We start from the raw sequence: 14545 nt of genomic DNA, 5'->3' as shown, positions 1-14545 counted from the left end.
CCCCTTATATTTATGAAACCTATGACATGCCAGGTACTTCTTTAAGTACTTTACAGACATTATTTTGGTTTCCAACTTCTTTTTAGCTGAAAGTAATGACATTAAAGTAGCATTACAGAACACTCTTATTATATCATGCACACTAGCAGCCAGTATTTACTGAGTGCTTATTACATGCAAGGCACTGTGCTGAGACTGGTATGTGCTTTCTCTCACTTAATCCACAGAAATCCCACGAGGCTGGTGGTAATATTATTATTAATAGCAGTATTAGTATAAGTTTTATTGACTAGTAAGGAAATTGGGCTTAGAGGCACTGAGTAACTTGCCCAAGGTCACTGATATGGTTTGGATCTGTGTCCCCACCCACATCTCAGGTGGAACTGTAATCCTCAATGCTGGAGGAGGGGCCTGGTGGGAGGTGATTGGATCATGCGGACGGAATTTCCCCTTGCTGTTCCCGTGACAGCGAGTGGATTCTCACGAGATCTGGTTGTTTAAAAGTGTATAGCACCTCCCCTTTCTCTCTCTTCTTCCTTCTCCAGCCATGTGATGCATGCCTGCTTCCCGTCCGCCATGATTGTAAGTTTCCTGAAGCCTTCCCAGTCATGCCTCCTGTATAGCCAATTAAACCTCTTTTCTAATAAATTACCCAGTCTCAGGTAGTTCTTTATAGCAATGTGAAAATGGACTAACGCAGGCACGGGAACCGAGAGGTGAAGTAAGGCTTAGAATAGCAGGTCTGTGTGACTCTATTTTGTATGCTCTCAGCTATTTCATGCCACAGGCATAAGAGGCCTTAGCATTATCCACCGAAAGAGTCACACTGCACTGGAGAAATGGATGCAGTGATAGTATAAGTCCTGAAACAATTCCCTTTAGCTAACCCCAAGGCCGTTCCACACAGGGCACCCTGCATCAGCAACATAAATCTATCTATCTTCACCCTTCTGCACTCTGAATAGAAACTGCCAATAGCCCAACAGAGAAAGAACTGGGAGGCAGGAACAAGATAGCAGGCCCAAGGAGAAAATGCTGTCCACCTCCCAAAGCCCTCACTTTTCTTGGCTGATCCTTTGCCACAGGAGGGTAATAAACACACTTGGATTTCTCTTAACTGTAATACAACTAATGAAGTCTTTATCATTTAGTAAAAATAAATGAAAGTTTTTATTTCTATAATATTAAACTGACTCTTAAACTTTTGAAGTGAATGTGTAAAACATTTCTTTCTTTTATCCCTGCTTGGGGATTTGTAATTGCAGTTTAACTGGTGCCGTTTCAAGAACAATTTTAACCTTGAATTGCAAATGTGTTGGCTCGAAGTGTATATAAATCATTTCAACTTAGTTTTTATTATAAAAGTATTACAGAGAATAATTAGTTTTTAGTCTGTCGGTTCGAATCAAAGGCAAGTTGAAATCTATTCATGCCATTCGTGTATAGCAAGAGCTCCTGTCCACAAGACTTGGGCAGGGCACCATTGTGGATGAAAGGGAGAAACGAGAGAATACCAAAAGTAATATAATTATGAGCCATTAAAAGGCTGATATGTACAATAGTTTAAGGGATGGGCATATAATGGCAATTAAACAAAACCAGGGTCCATTATTAGCACAGTAAGGAACCCAAGGATACTGACTAGAAACTGGAAAATCTCACCTAAGATCATGGAGATTATTTTAGCTTCACCACACATTTGAGGGATGACAGGGCAGGTCCTGTTTGTTGCCTCATTATTAAACAAGACAATGATAATGGAATATTAAATTCCCAGTAATCTGGAGCATCAAAAATTTTACTTACTGAATCACAGCTGCAAACATAAAATCTAAGAACAGCTAGCTAAACGCAGGGCCATGCCCCTCCTGTGGCTACAGTCAGTTTTCCATGAAGGTCATTATAGAAAGGGCTTTATAGAAAGAAAAGGACTTCACCGTAATTAACAAAGAAAGCCATCTCTTTTGGATTAATATGGCATCTTCACCCCATCATTAAAAAACCTCCTTCATTCACATGCACTGCACGTCGTGTTGAAATAGAAACGTTCTGAATTAAGTGACTCACCAGTTGTCGTGGCTTTGAGATAAACCTTACAGCTGTGACAGCCAGTAGCCACATGTGGCTATTCCATTAGAAATATGGCTAGCCCTACATTTGCAGTGATATTTTGGATACATTTGATTAAATAAACTATACTATTAAAATTAATCTCACTTGTTTCTCTTTACATTTTTTAACATGATTACTACAACATTTTAAACGATGTGGTTGTACTTCTACCAGACAGTGCTGCCTTAGAGGCTTGGTGATCATTTAATATCTGCAACGACAACAACAACAACAACAACAACAACAACAACAACAACAACGCCTAATATCTCCCAAGCACTTCCTGTGATGTGCATTTTATACATATTCTAGTCTAAGCATTTTATACATATTCCATCATTTTCCATCCAGTCAATCTTTATTGTGACTCCATGAGGAGGGTATTATCATCATCATGTTACAGATGAGAAAACTGAGGCACCAAATAGTAATTTGGCCGAAGAACAAAGCCATAAATGGAACCCAGGCAGTTTGCCTCCAAAGCATGCAGTCTTAATTTCAAAGAGCTGCTCTACTCTTTCTCACAGATACCTTTGGTTAAAAAGGGTCATGCCATTAAACCTTTTCTGTCCGCTCCAGCTTACTGTCAGAAAAAAAAAAACAAAAAAATCACACATCTAAAGGTAAACAAAGTAGATGCAGTCAGACTTATTTATTGCCTTTTTGATAGCACCCCCTACAAGCACTCAAGTAAAATTCATGCTGGGGAGAATCATAGGCAGTGCCTTATTTTAACCTACAAGATGCAAACAGTCCTGGAAAGGAAGGCTTGAGTTAGTTGCCTGTGGGCAAAGAACCATCATCTGAGAAGCACTATTCTAGAAGAAAACAAATCCTAGTTAACTGGACTGAAAGCTAATCATCTTCTATGACTGATCATGAACACGTTGCCTGCAACCATCTCCATGTGTTGTCCGGCTCCTCTGACATCCCACAGAAGGGCCAAGAGTGCTGCCATTTTGTTGGGGTGACCCATTTTGTTTGGGGGACATGATTTTGGCCTGATATTTTCAGAAGATGTTTACAGGGGCCACGTAAGCCATGCTGACTAAGTGGGGAATCCCAAACCAATGTGGGGTTCCATTAGCAATGCTGTATTTTAATCTAGATTATCACACAAGCCAGAGGTACAAGTGCACTGGCTGGCAGGGCTGACTTGAATGCCCAACTACACTCACAAAAGGGAACAAGAGAGGAAAGATTAATGTTTGCCTGTATGTACTCTAAAAGGCTTCAAAGAAATCCACATCATACAAGTCAACACTTTGTGCTAACCGTTATATTTCATGGCGAATATGCTCAGATTTTCATTGAGTGCAGGCACCCATGCTGGATGACAGGGAAGAAAAGAGAGAATACAGAGACTGTAGAGAAGTAGAAGAATGAGAGACTAGGAGTGTTTTCTTTCTGTCAGAGGCAGACATGGAAATCCTGACTACTTGGCTTTTCCGAACTGGCTATTCGCCTTTCTGAAATGAACATTCTGTGCTAACTTCAGAAAGAATGTTGGCAGGGTCAGGGTGGGAAGGTCTGAAGCGATAATACTTGGATGGTGAATGCTTTCCTTTCCAAGGGCTGACACAGCTGTGACCTCCACAAAGCCAGCCAGCAAGGATCCAGTTTGGCCACATGAATATGAGCTGTTTTCCTCCCTTGGGAGAGAGAGAGGGACACATGAAGCAGTGTCTGATAAAAGTAAAGTATTATCTTAAGATGGTTTGTAGCATATAACCTGGAAAGCAAATATGATTTGATTTCTTTTCTATTTCCCTGCAACACAATACCTAGAGAGAAGTTATATATTGGAATGCAAATCCAAATCTTACATTATTCCTTCTCTTTGAGCGTATGGGTGGCAGAGAGTGGAACAGTGAGCAGATATTTAAAAAGCACTTTCTCAGAGCCCCAGTTACAAAAATGGTAATCAAAATGCTTCTAAAAGACAAACACTTGGCAACACATCCAAGCCCCAAACTCTGTTTTTTGTTTCAAATCTGGAGCTATAATGAAACCCAGCATATGTTAATGGTCCTTATTTCTCTCCAGCTAATCAACGACTCTCTGACTCTCCTTACATGGAATCCTACATGAAAAGTAGCCAAATCAGTATTCTTTAACTTCATTATCTCAAATCTTTCTCTTTTTTTTTTTTTTTTTGAGACAGAGTCTCAATCTGTCATCCACACTGGAATGCAGTGGCGTGATCACAGTTCACTGCAGCCTTGATCTCCTAGACTCAAGTGATCCTCCCCCCTCAGCCTCCCAAGCAGCTGGGATCAACAGGCATGTGCCACCACGTCTGGATAATTTAAAAATGTTTTTTTGTAGAGATCAGGGTCTTGCCATGTTGCCCAGGCTGGTCTCGAATTCCTGGGCTCAAGGGTTCTTCCTGCTTCACCCTCCCAAAGTGCTGAAATTACAGGCATGAGCCACTGAGCCGTAAACCTTTCAATCTTTCAAGACAAAAGTATTTATTAATTGACAAAAAAGGATCTTGAAAAAAAAAAAAACCCTTCCGCCAACCCTGCATATATAAATATTTGGGCTGTAACTTTATTATTATTTTTTTAATGAAACAATGTTGGCATCATCATTAGGAAGAAAACTCATTTCTTATTTCATTATCTCCTTAAGGCTGGCAGATCCTGTTCTGAAACCAAATCACCAGTCCTTTCTTTATTGTCAGAGTCAGATTAAAAGGAAAAAAAAAAATCTGAAAGTAAAATGACTGCCAAAACAGCAGTGAGGCCAAAGAAATTTGTTCAGCCTGGCCTTACACGACCTAACTTGGTTAGGGGGATAGTGTCTCTACTGCCCCTACCTTCTTCTAGGGAACCTGCCCCATTTACCCACTGACAGGTAACACTGGATGTTTCAGGATGCTATCTGGCACCTCTGATGGCTCATTCAAAGATGGACATGTGACCCAAGGCCAGCCAAGTAGTTGGTTGGCCAATGTCTGTTGAGACCCACCTACTGGAATACTTGACATAAGACCCAGAAGGTCAACTGGTACTAGAACAATCAGACTGGAGGAGGTCGTCGTTTCTATGAAAGACATCCTAAGTACCTTTCAACTTTGGACAGTCTTGCTTAATGGATCAAATCCACTTTCTTACAAATCCTACCCATTGTTCCTGGCTCTGTTTTTGGGAATAATGCAGAAGAAATGTGACACTTTTTGTAATTCAATCCATGCTGAATTTTGTACAACTAACATGTCCCTTCTAAGAATCATCCCCAACCATACATTCAAACCTCATGAGGTGATTTAAAGACCTCTCATTGCCCAGATGGTTCCCCTTCCTCTGACACTGCCTCAATCCTATCTCCAATTCATCAGTTCCTACCCACAGTTAACTGCTCAGCCTAAATCACGCCTTCCCATGAAATGTGCTCAGGCCACACTCAGAAGGAAGCAGTACAGTATAGTGGTCAGAAACATGGGTTTTGGAATCAGGCAAACCCAGGCTCAGTTTTTGGCTTCATCATTCATTAACCATGAATCTCTGGGCATGTTACCCAATCTCTCCATGCCACGATGTTCTATGTGAATACCCATCTCTCTATGTTTGTGTTGCCACTGATTAAGCTGATATGTATAAAGTGCTGAGTAAAGTACATAGCACGCAGAGAGAACTCAATCAATGATATGTTTTATTTCATTTCTCCATGTCCACAAATCTCTTTCTTTTCTGAACTGTGGGTAGGCTTAGTGGTCAGGGCATGATCTTTGGAATCAGACACCACGGCATGGTTACCAGTTGTGTGATTGCAGGCAAATAACCTTCTGTGTGGCTCGATCTCTTCTATAAAATGGGGGTATGCACAGCACCTTCCTCATAAGACTGTAGAATGGGAGTACAAATAGCATCTATCTACCTCACAAGAGTGTTGTTCATGAAGATCAAATGGGTCAACATTTGTAAAGAGCTTAGAAGAGTTTCTGGCACAAAAGGTCATCATCATCGAGGATAGCTATTATTACCTCCTCAAGAGTGAATACTTAAACAATACTCAGATTTCGTGCCTGCAATTCTCTTTAGTGAGTTAATTTCATTTGCAGCTAAGAAACCACGTTCTATAGCTTGCAGTTCTTGGGTTCAAAAACATGTTTGTGGGAAAGACTGCAGGAATCAATGAAGTGCACAGGATCAAGAACAAATTCCTTACTGGTATACTCTAGCCATGCTGGATCGTTAAGTCAATACAAAACAAGTAAACACAGAAACCCCACTTAAGAAGAATATCTACCTGATGGTAAGAGATGGGGACGGGTCTCCGGAAGACTATCCACTCCACTATTTCGCTACACGGTGGTGTGGTCAAGGAACCTGTGTACCGATAATAGCTGCCCAGGGATGCAGGCAGGAGGTCCCGGAGGACGAAAGGATCCAGAAAGGTCTCCTTCTCTGTTTGGGGAAAAACGGAAAAGAAAAGCACAATGGTAAGTCATGCCATTCCAAGCCGCAGACACAGTCAACACCCTCGGCATGCTGGTGCCACATCACAAGCCTTATGTTTGTTTATATCCTGAGAAGCACTAGCATTTGGTGGTGGGAGAGCCTCAGTAAACAAAGCAGCATTTCCCAGGGTGTGTTCTGAGGACACCAGTACCACAGTATATTTCAATAAAAAACAGGTTCCATGATGAACATGGTTGGGCCACATTAAAGTCCCTCTCCCTTCCCCAGGAAATAGACAAAATACTCTAGCATACCAAAATCTCTGAGAAGTCTTGCAGAAAAGAAATGGGCTTGACTTTGTTTAACCCACCCCTTCCCAATCTTGTTTCATCATAGAACTCTTCGCTAATTATCTATGAACACATAGATAATCAGTGGAACAAACTTTGGGACACAATGAGAGAATCATTATGAAAAGAAAACTGTAAGTCACCAGTAACGTGCAATTCCAAAGCTGGCTACATTTCATTATGGTTTCAACCAAGTCCTCTCCAAATTGAAGTGAAGCCCAACCAAGGCACAACTAGAAACTTAAAAAGAATGGCCCCAGCAACCAGCGTTCTTTTTACAAACGTGGAGGTGTCTTCTCTTAAACAGAAGAAATGATATTGAAGGTCAGACCCAACAATGAAAATATGACTAATCTATGAGGAAAGCAAGGCATGGAATGGGTTAGTGTCTGCTCAAGGTCACACAGCTCCTAAGAAGCAAAGCCAGGATGTGAATCCAGGTGTCTTGACACCAGAGACTCCACACAGCTCTGACTCAGCCCAAGAAGGCACTGAGGTTAGCTAGGTGAAAATGCAAGGGTGGGGGCAAACAAGGTGAAGAAAAACACTGTACGCAGTAGAAACAGCATGAGCAAAGGCCCCGGGACAGGAAGGAACAATGTCGCAGAGAAGAGGAGGAGAATGTCTTATAATTCTCCCAAGCACACCCAGTAAACTGTCTAGCTTCTTGCATGAGTCAGAGAAGGTTCTAGTCTCTACATACATCTCCAGACATCTAGTCTTGAGTTTACATCTGGGATTCTCTCCCCTTCCCTGTTAGAGATGCAGTAAGACTACTGGAGTCCTGTTCGTGGGGTCCCTTAGCTCCTTCATGGCTTCCACCATGGGCCCTGGGAACAGGGTTCCAGGTGACCTCATAGACACACCTGAGCCTACAGAAATATTATTCCCAAGCCTCATACCTCCTCCTTCCTTCCTCTTCTCATTTTCATGCAGAACAACTAGTGCAGGCATTTGGGCAACTGTGCATCCCCAGACTCAAGAAGTCTGTGTAACTAGGGGATAATGCAAAAACCCAACAGGAATCAACTATATTATAATTAAAATTGCAATTTCCTTTTGGAAAAGATTAGTTGAAGAAGCCTTAATATTGATTTAGCTTCGCCTATATGCCAGGCACTATTCTGAGTATTTACATGTTGCAAACACTTAAACAGCACTTACTATATGCAACAGGCCCTGTTCTAAGAGCTTTATAAAGATTAATTTATTAAATGCTTAAAATAACTCCATGAAGTTAGTCCTATGATTATCCCCAGTTTACAGAGCCGGGATACAGAAACAGGTAGCTGGGTTTAGAATCCAGGCTTTTATTATTCACATCACTATGCTCTCTTAGTTCACAACTCTATGAAGTATGTGCTTTCTAATACTCATTTTACAGACGTGGAAATCAAGGAATAGAGAGGTTAAACAACCAAGCCCAAGCACTAGTGAACAGCGAAGTAACAGCAGTTATTCGTGAGGCTCAGAAACCTTGGCTGATTCTCAGAGAGGTGTTCAATTCTTCTTTTTCCAAAATAAAAATTTAGGATTAACCAATAAATGCAAAAGTCTTCAAATCATAGGGTTCTATAACCAAAATTACAAAAACCATTTCTGTTGTACAAAAGGCTAGAAATAACGGAATTGCCCCTCCGCCCACTGGCAAGTCTGGGCTTTAATTTAAACCTGGTTACCAGCAGCCTAATGACAGGGGAAACCTCTGCAAGCATGCTTGGCGGGGCCTGCTTTGGCCGGGAGAAGAAAATATTTTGGCCTTTGCTTGCTGCCTCTGAGCTTCCTGGGCTGTGTAAATAGTCAACACAAAGCCCCAAGCGATAGAGGGTGTGGGTAGGGCTTGGCACCACCAGCTGCAAAACTGCCACCTTCATGTCTCCCTCATGTTGTAGGCGAACTTGGCGTCACACCGCAGCACACCAAGCTGCCTTAGGATCAAGGGATCCAGGCCGAAGGGCTAGAGAATCAGAAGAGTTTTCCCCTCAGAGCCCAGTCCAACATTACGGTTGCAGTGAAGCATGCTGTATGCTCACAGGAAGTGACAAGACAACCCTGGCAAACCCCTGGCAGCCAAGCCCTCATCTAAACACACTCTAGGAGGAGGCCATGGCTTTAAAGAGCATCAAAAGATAAAGCAAAAGCACCCGCCCCACCAACAGGAGGAGATTAGATTTCAAAGGGGAACGCTGATTGGGCAGGGTCGGGCTCTTATGTAAGTTCTCAGATGGGCTCCTGGACTGAGCAGGCATGATGGAAAGTGTGTGTGACCCCTGCTGCAAACTCAAAAGGGCCTCTCTGTTCTTGACCAACACCAGGGCTTCAGAGGCAAGTTCTGGCTTTTGCTGATCAGCACGTGCAGTCAGATCGGTGGCGAGGTGGGTAGACCCGGTACAAGGGACGGGGAGGAGGGCCTGGCTTCACTGCTTATTCATTCTACCACTATCGCTGCCATTGAATCTTAGGACTTTGTGATCTGGAAGGGAGTGGGACAGTTCAGTGGCTTAGTTCAGTGGCTTTGGAGGCCAAAGGATGGTCGCTTCAAACAAAATCTTGCTCAAGACCCCAGCAACTCAAATAAGTTAAGTCAGCCCTGGTGGCTGAAGCTGAGTAGGGGATCCAGGGACACTTTGAAAACCATCGATGTAGTCCAATTCTTTGACTTTAGGGCTGGACAAATACAAGACCAGGATGAAGTAAAAGACCCAAGGTCAAAAACATGTGAAGAATACAGACACTCACATGGGACTGTTTCTCCAGGGGCTCTGAAACAGTATGCCTGGAGAGCAGGAAACATCACTCAGTGCTGAAAACCGACATCTAACCACTGCCTGCATCAGCACCCCCAGCACTTGTGCATTCCTTCAAGGGTTGCTGCTGGAGAACAGGTTTTCAGCCTGCCCGGGTTCAAATCCCAACTCCGCTATCTGTGAGCTGTGTGAGCGTAGGCGGCTTATGAAGCCTTCCTAGGCTGCAGTAGTGACGATGATAAATAAGTCAACATAAGAAAGGGGTTCCGAAAGAGCTGGGAACACAGTAAACATCTCATACGTGATAGATATTGCTCTTACTCTAATTGTTATTACTTTTACTATTATTCCTCTAAGCTACCCATGTTTCGTCATGTACTTTCTTTAATGTTTTGTGCATGTCTCTTTTTTTTTTTTTAACTGGATTACTGCTTGTACCCTTCAAGGCATCCCACGTGAGATACACTGTCCATCCGCATGCGCAGTCTAGGTGAGCGCTTTCTTTGCCACAGCTCCAGTATGGGCTTCGAATTAACTGACATTTGATGGCTGTGTGACCTTAGGCAAACGCCTTTACCTCTCTGAGCTACTTCTATCGCCTGTAAAATGGGAATAATGAGAATATTTACTCTCAGGGTTGCTGTGACAATTAAGCAAGTTAACAGACATAAGGGGCTTGCTATAGTTCCTGGCCCACGGTAAGCCCAGATTTTTCAAGGCAAGCGTGTGGCTGAGCACAAGCCCAGCTGAGGTACAGGCTGGCTCATTTTGGGTTTTAAGCTAGGAATGAGCAACCGTTTTCTGTAAAGTACCCAAGAGTAAACATTTTAGGCTTTGCAGGCGAAGAGGTGAATTTGAAGATGTTATGTAGGTACTTAAATAACAAGCACACTTTCACAATCTTATTAACTGTATTTGAAATGCTATTAATAACTGAGAACAATTTTCAAAATATATATCTACTTAATGAGAATAATATGATTCTTTTTTGGGGGAATAACATTTCACTTAATCAGGAATTGAATGTAAAAACCATTCTTAGCTCAGGGGCAATACAAAAATAGACAGTAGAATGGATTTGGCCTTCGGTCGTATTCTGCCTGCCCCTATTTTAACACAAGTGTTGGGGGTGGGAGGTGGGAAAGGAATCCCGCGTATCAGAAAGTCACCTTGATAGCCATAGCCAGACTTGTGGGGTGGGGGGAATTATGCTATATGTTCAGGTACCCCCATTACTAAATGACAATGCATTACAGAATTAACATGAGCAATACATTACAGAATTAACTCTTGACTTTTTTCCCCCATCTCAGTTCAAGTCGAACAGCAGTTTGCAGCGATCTTTCTGAAAATTTCATTGCCTGCTCAGTCCCACTGACAGTGCTCTACTGATAAATGGGGTGCTTGCAATGCTTAATTACAAATTAGAAACAATTTTAGAAATGGTAGCTCTATATTTCTAGTACTGTCTACTGATGCCAGCTTAAGCCATTGGGGCTCAACTGGCCAGACTCAAGACTGGTGGTTCCTGAGAATAGCCACTGGGAAGAAGAAATAAAGCACTTTTCAGCTGAAAGCATAAACTCTTTCATTTATAAAATCTTTTTTTTTTCTTTGTATAAATTAGAGACAGATTCTCACTCTGTTGACTAGGCTGTGGTGGCACTGCAGCCTTGAACTCCTGGGCTCAAGCAATCTTCCCCTCTCAGCTTCCTGAGTAGCTAGGACTACAGGCTTGTACCACCACGCCTGCCTAATTAAAAAAAAAAAAAAATTAGTAGACATGAGCTGTGTTGCCCAAGCTGGTCCCAAACTTCTGGCCTCAAGCAATCCTCCAGCCCCAGCCTCCCAGAGTGCTGAAATTACAGCTGTGAGCCCATATGCCTGGCTAATAAAATCTTAATAAATGTAGATATTATAAAATGGGGAGAAGTGCTAGAGCTAGGTCCCCTGGATATGAATCCTAACTATTCTACTTAAAGGTTCGACTTGAGAAGCGTTATTTAACCTTTGCGTAAGTGTTTCCTCATCTGTAAAATGGGATAATAACACTGACATTACAAGGGGGTTCTGAGTATGACTCAAACGAGTTAACATCAGGTGAGGGCTTAGGAGAGTGCTTGACACAGTAAGCATGCATAAGTGCTTGTTAAATAAGTCTTGCTATAAAAGGGCAGTGTGACTCCATGCCCATCCTGATCAGTGCATTCTGCCTCCACCTTTTATCATAATTAGTCATTTGAATTCAAAACATTCCTGTCCCAGCCACTTACTAGTTGAGAAAAATATTTGAAAAACTATTTATACCACCATTCATTCCATTATACCATAATAAGCAGGTACTGTGCATTACTAGATAAAAGAATTGAAAAGAAATGAATCTCGTATTCCACTTTCAAGCATCCTGGGTGCTGTATGCAGACAATATTATATTTTAATAATTAATTGTTCGTCAAAGAAAAAGATGAGGAACAGGGATGCTAAATTCAAAGTTATTCAAATTGCAAAAATGAATAATGTATGACTTTTATATTAAATACACACTGTATTAAGTAGTCTACATTTTACCCAACGCTTTCTTTCATTTTTAAGCATTTTGAATGACAATATGAATAATCAGTTAGGGGAGATTTATTTGGAAAAAGAAATACCTTATTTGAATGCAAAGGGTTTATATCTGAAGATGATTAAATTTTTCTTATCAATTAGGAAATTTTGTGTAAGGGCTTTAAAGTCATGGTCAACCATTAAGCCCAGCACGGCCCAGTTACCCTTGCAGTTTGCTTTCAACATTAAATTATATCTGGCTGATTCTGTTCAATTTCTTACTTCTGATAGCAGTGCCAGGAGGCAATTTTTAATTAAAGAAAATTTGAAAGATTCGAACATGGATAATTGGATTAAAAATGTGATCATTAAAACATTAGATGATAATCAGCTGATTGATTGCATTTCTTGGTATGTTAATAGCCTAATATTTTCAATGCTTTGGTTATATAGGAAAAAAAGAAAGCTCTTTATAAAATATGACGAACAGTCAATGTACAGAAGAGACCTGTGCAGTAATCAGGAATTGTGGAAGTGCACTGAACACCCACTCACACACCCCAATAAACAATGTATTACATTGGAAGATTGGAAGGTATTTGGACAGGATGTGGTAGTTTCTAGGGGAAGAAAACCTGAAGGATTCCCTAAACAAAGGACCAATTAATTTTAGGAAAGTGTATGAAAGCCCAAGCTTCTGTTTTTAGCCCAATGATTATTTGGCTTCTTCAGGGTTTCCCACAACTTTTTTTTTTTTTAGAGGAAAAGCAATTAACTTTTCCTTAAATGCCTAAGATCACTGGGGCAGGGCTAGCCTCTGCCTGGTGTTACGCAAGGAGGGAAGGAAGGAGCGGATAGTGGAAAGAATTGGGCATTAAGTCATTAGAAATGAAAGATGATTTATGACAGTGCCACTTAAACTTCAATGTGCATGCAAATCATCTGGGAAGCTTGTTAAAATGCAGATTCTGATCCAGTAGGTCTGGGGTGAGAGCTGAGATTCTGCATCTTTAATAAAACAGATGCTGCTGGTCTCAGGACCATATCTGACTAGGCACTTTCTACGAGGACTGTATCAAAGGGTTCCTACATCCTGTGCAGCCTCATTCACTTCCACCTTCTGATTTTCAGGTATAGCCACACTGGCCTCCTTGCTGTCCCATGAACACACTGCCCCAGGGCCTTTGCACTGGCTCTTCACTCTGTCCAGAACATTTCTTCATGACTCCATTCATGGCTGCTTTTGGACCAAATGTTCTGCAGCAGTTAGCAACTTAGTCATATTTGAATCAGCGTTTCTAAATGAGGCCTATCCTGACCACTGTTTTGCAAAGAGCAATTTCAAGGGCAGGATCATTGAGAAGGAAACATTTGATTGAAAGCCTGAAGGCAGTGAGGAAGTGAGCTACATGGCTACACGGGACGAAGAACACTCCAGGAAGGGAGAAAAGCCAGTGCAGAGGGACTCTGCCTGGTTTAAAGAGAAATGGTTAGAGTGAAGTAAGCAGGAGGGAAAACAGAAGGAAAAGATCAACTGTCCAAAACTTCCCAGGATTGAGGGGGAAGAATATCAGCTTTTGGGTAAGTACAATTGATAATTCCGCTCAGAATTGTGAAGAGGTGACACAACTGAGTAAAACACTAGACATGGAGTCAGCAGCTCTGGGTTAAGTCTAGACTGGCCATGAATGTAGTGTGTAACCTGGGAGGAGTCTTAGGTGTGACAGTGGGCGACAGGAGGGCCTGCCAAACACAGGGGTGAGAAACGGCAAGTTGGGAGGAAAGAAAGAGGCTGAGGGTGAGAATCCAGAAGGCAGCAGGGAGGTGAGAAGGTATTAGATTAGAAAAAAGATGGCCGGGCGCAGTGGCTCATGCCTGTATTCCCCGTACTTTAGGCGAGGCCGAGGTGGGTAGGTCACCTGAGGTCAGGAGTTTGAGACCACCTGGCCAACTTGGTGAAACCCCATCTAAAGATACAAAAATTAGCCTGGTATGGTGGCGTGCACCTGTAGTCCCAGCTTGTCGGGAGGCTGGGGCAGGAAAATCGCTTGAACCGGGAAGGTGGAGGCTGCAATGAGCCAAGATCGCGCCACTGCACTCCAGCCTGGTGACAGAGTGAGACTCTGACTCGAAAAAAAAAAAAAAAAGAAAAAGAGAGGCCTCCCTAGGGGGACCCCAGAGGGAGTTAATTTTATGATCCAAATACAAACAAAAATACTTGCTCTCTATAGCGGGGTGTTGATTATCAAAGCATGTCATCGTTGTGTCATTAATAAGGAGGATGTAATGGGAATGACGGCGTGGGAATGGGGCTGTCCTGTTTGCAAAGTAGGGCCATCTGCAAGGCTTCACGGTAAATGATTTTAAGGAACAGACAAGATTG

General features: G+C 42.2%; 1 protein-coding gene across 7 annotated transcripts in view; it reads right to left on the bottom strand.

The window, feature by feature from the left end:
- The window catches only part of PTPRG (protein tyrosine phosphatase receptor type G), a 759442-nt gene that overhangs the window by 148928 nt on the left and 595969 nt on the right, over positions 1 to 14545 (bottom strand). For all 7 annotated transcript variants that reach the window (XM_032149389.3, XM_032149390.2, XM_058437116.1 and 4 more), the window contains one exon: positions 6367 to 6524. In XM_032149389.3, coding sequence (XP_032005280.1) covers positions 6367 to 6524 — 158 coding nt within the window. The remainder of the gene's footprint in view (positions 1 to 6366; positions 6525 to 14545) is intronic.

The sequence above is a fragment of the Hylobates moloch genome, unplaced genomic scaffold (genome assembly GCF_009828535.3).
Source record: "Hylobates moloch isolate HMO894 unplaced genomic scaffold, HMol_V3 SCAFFOLD_4, whole genome shotgun sequence".
Taxonomy (NCBI): Eukaryota; Metazoa; Chordata; class Mammalia; order Primates; family Hylobatidae; genus Hylobates; species Hylobates moloch.
The sequence above is the reverse complement of the archived record's forward strand: the minus strand, read 5'-3'. Positions and strand labels throughout refer to the sequence as shown.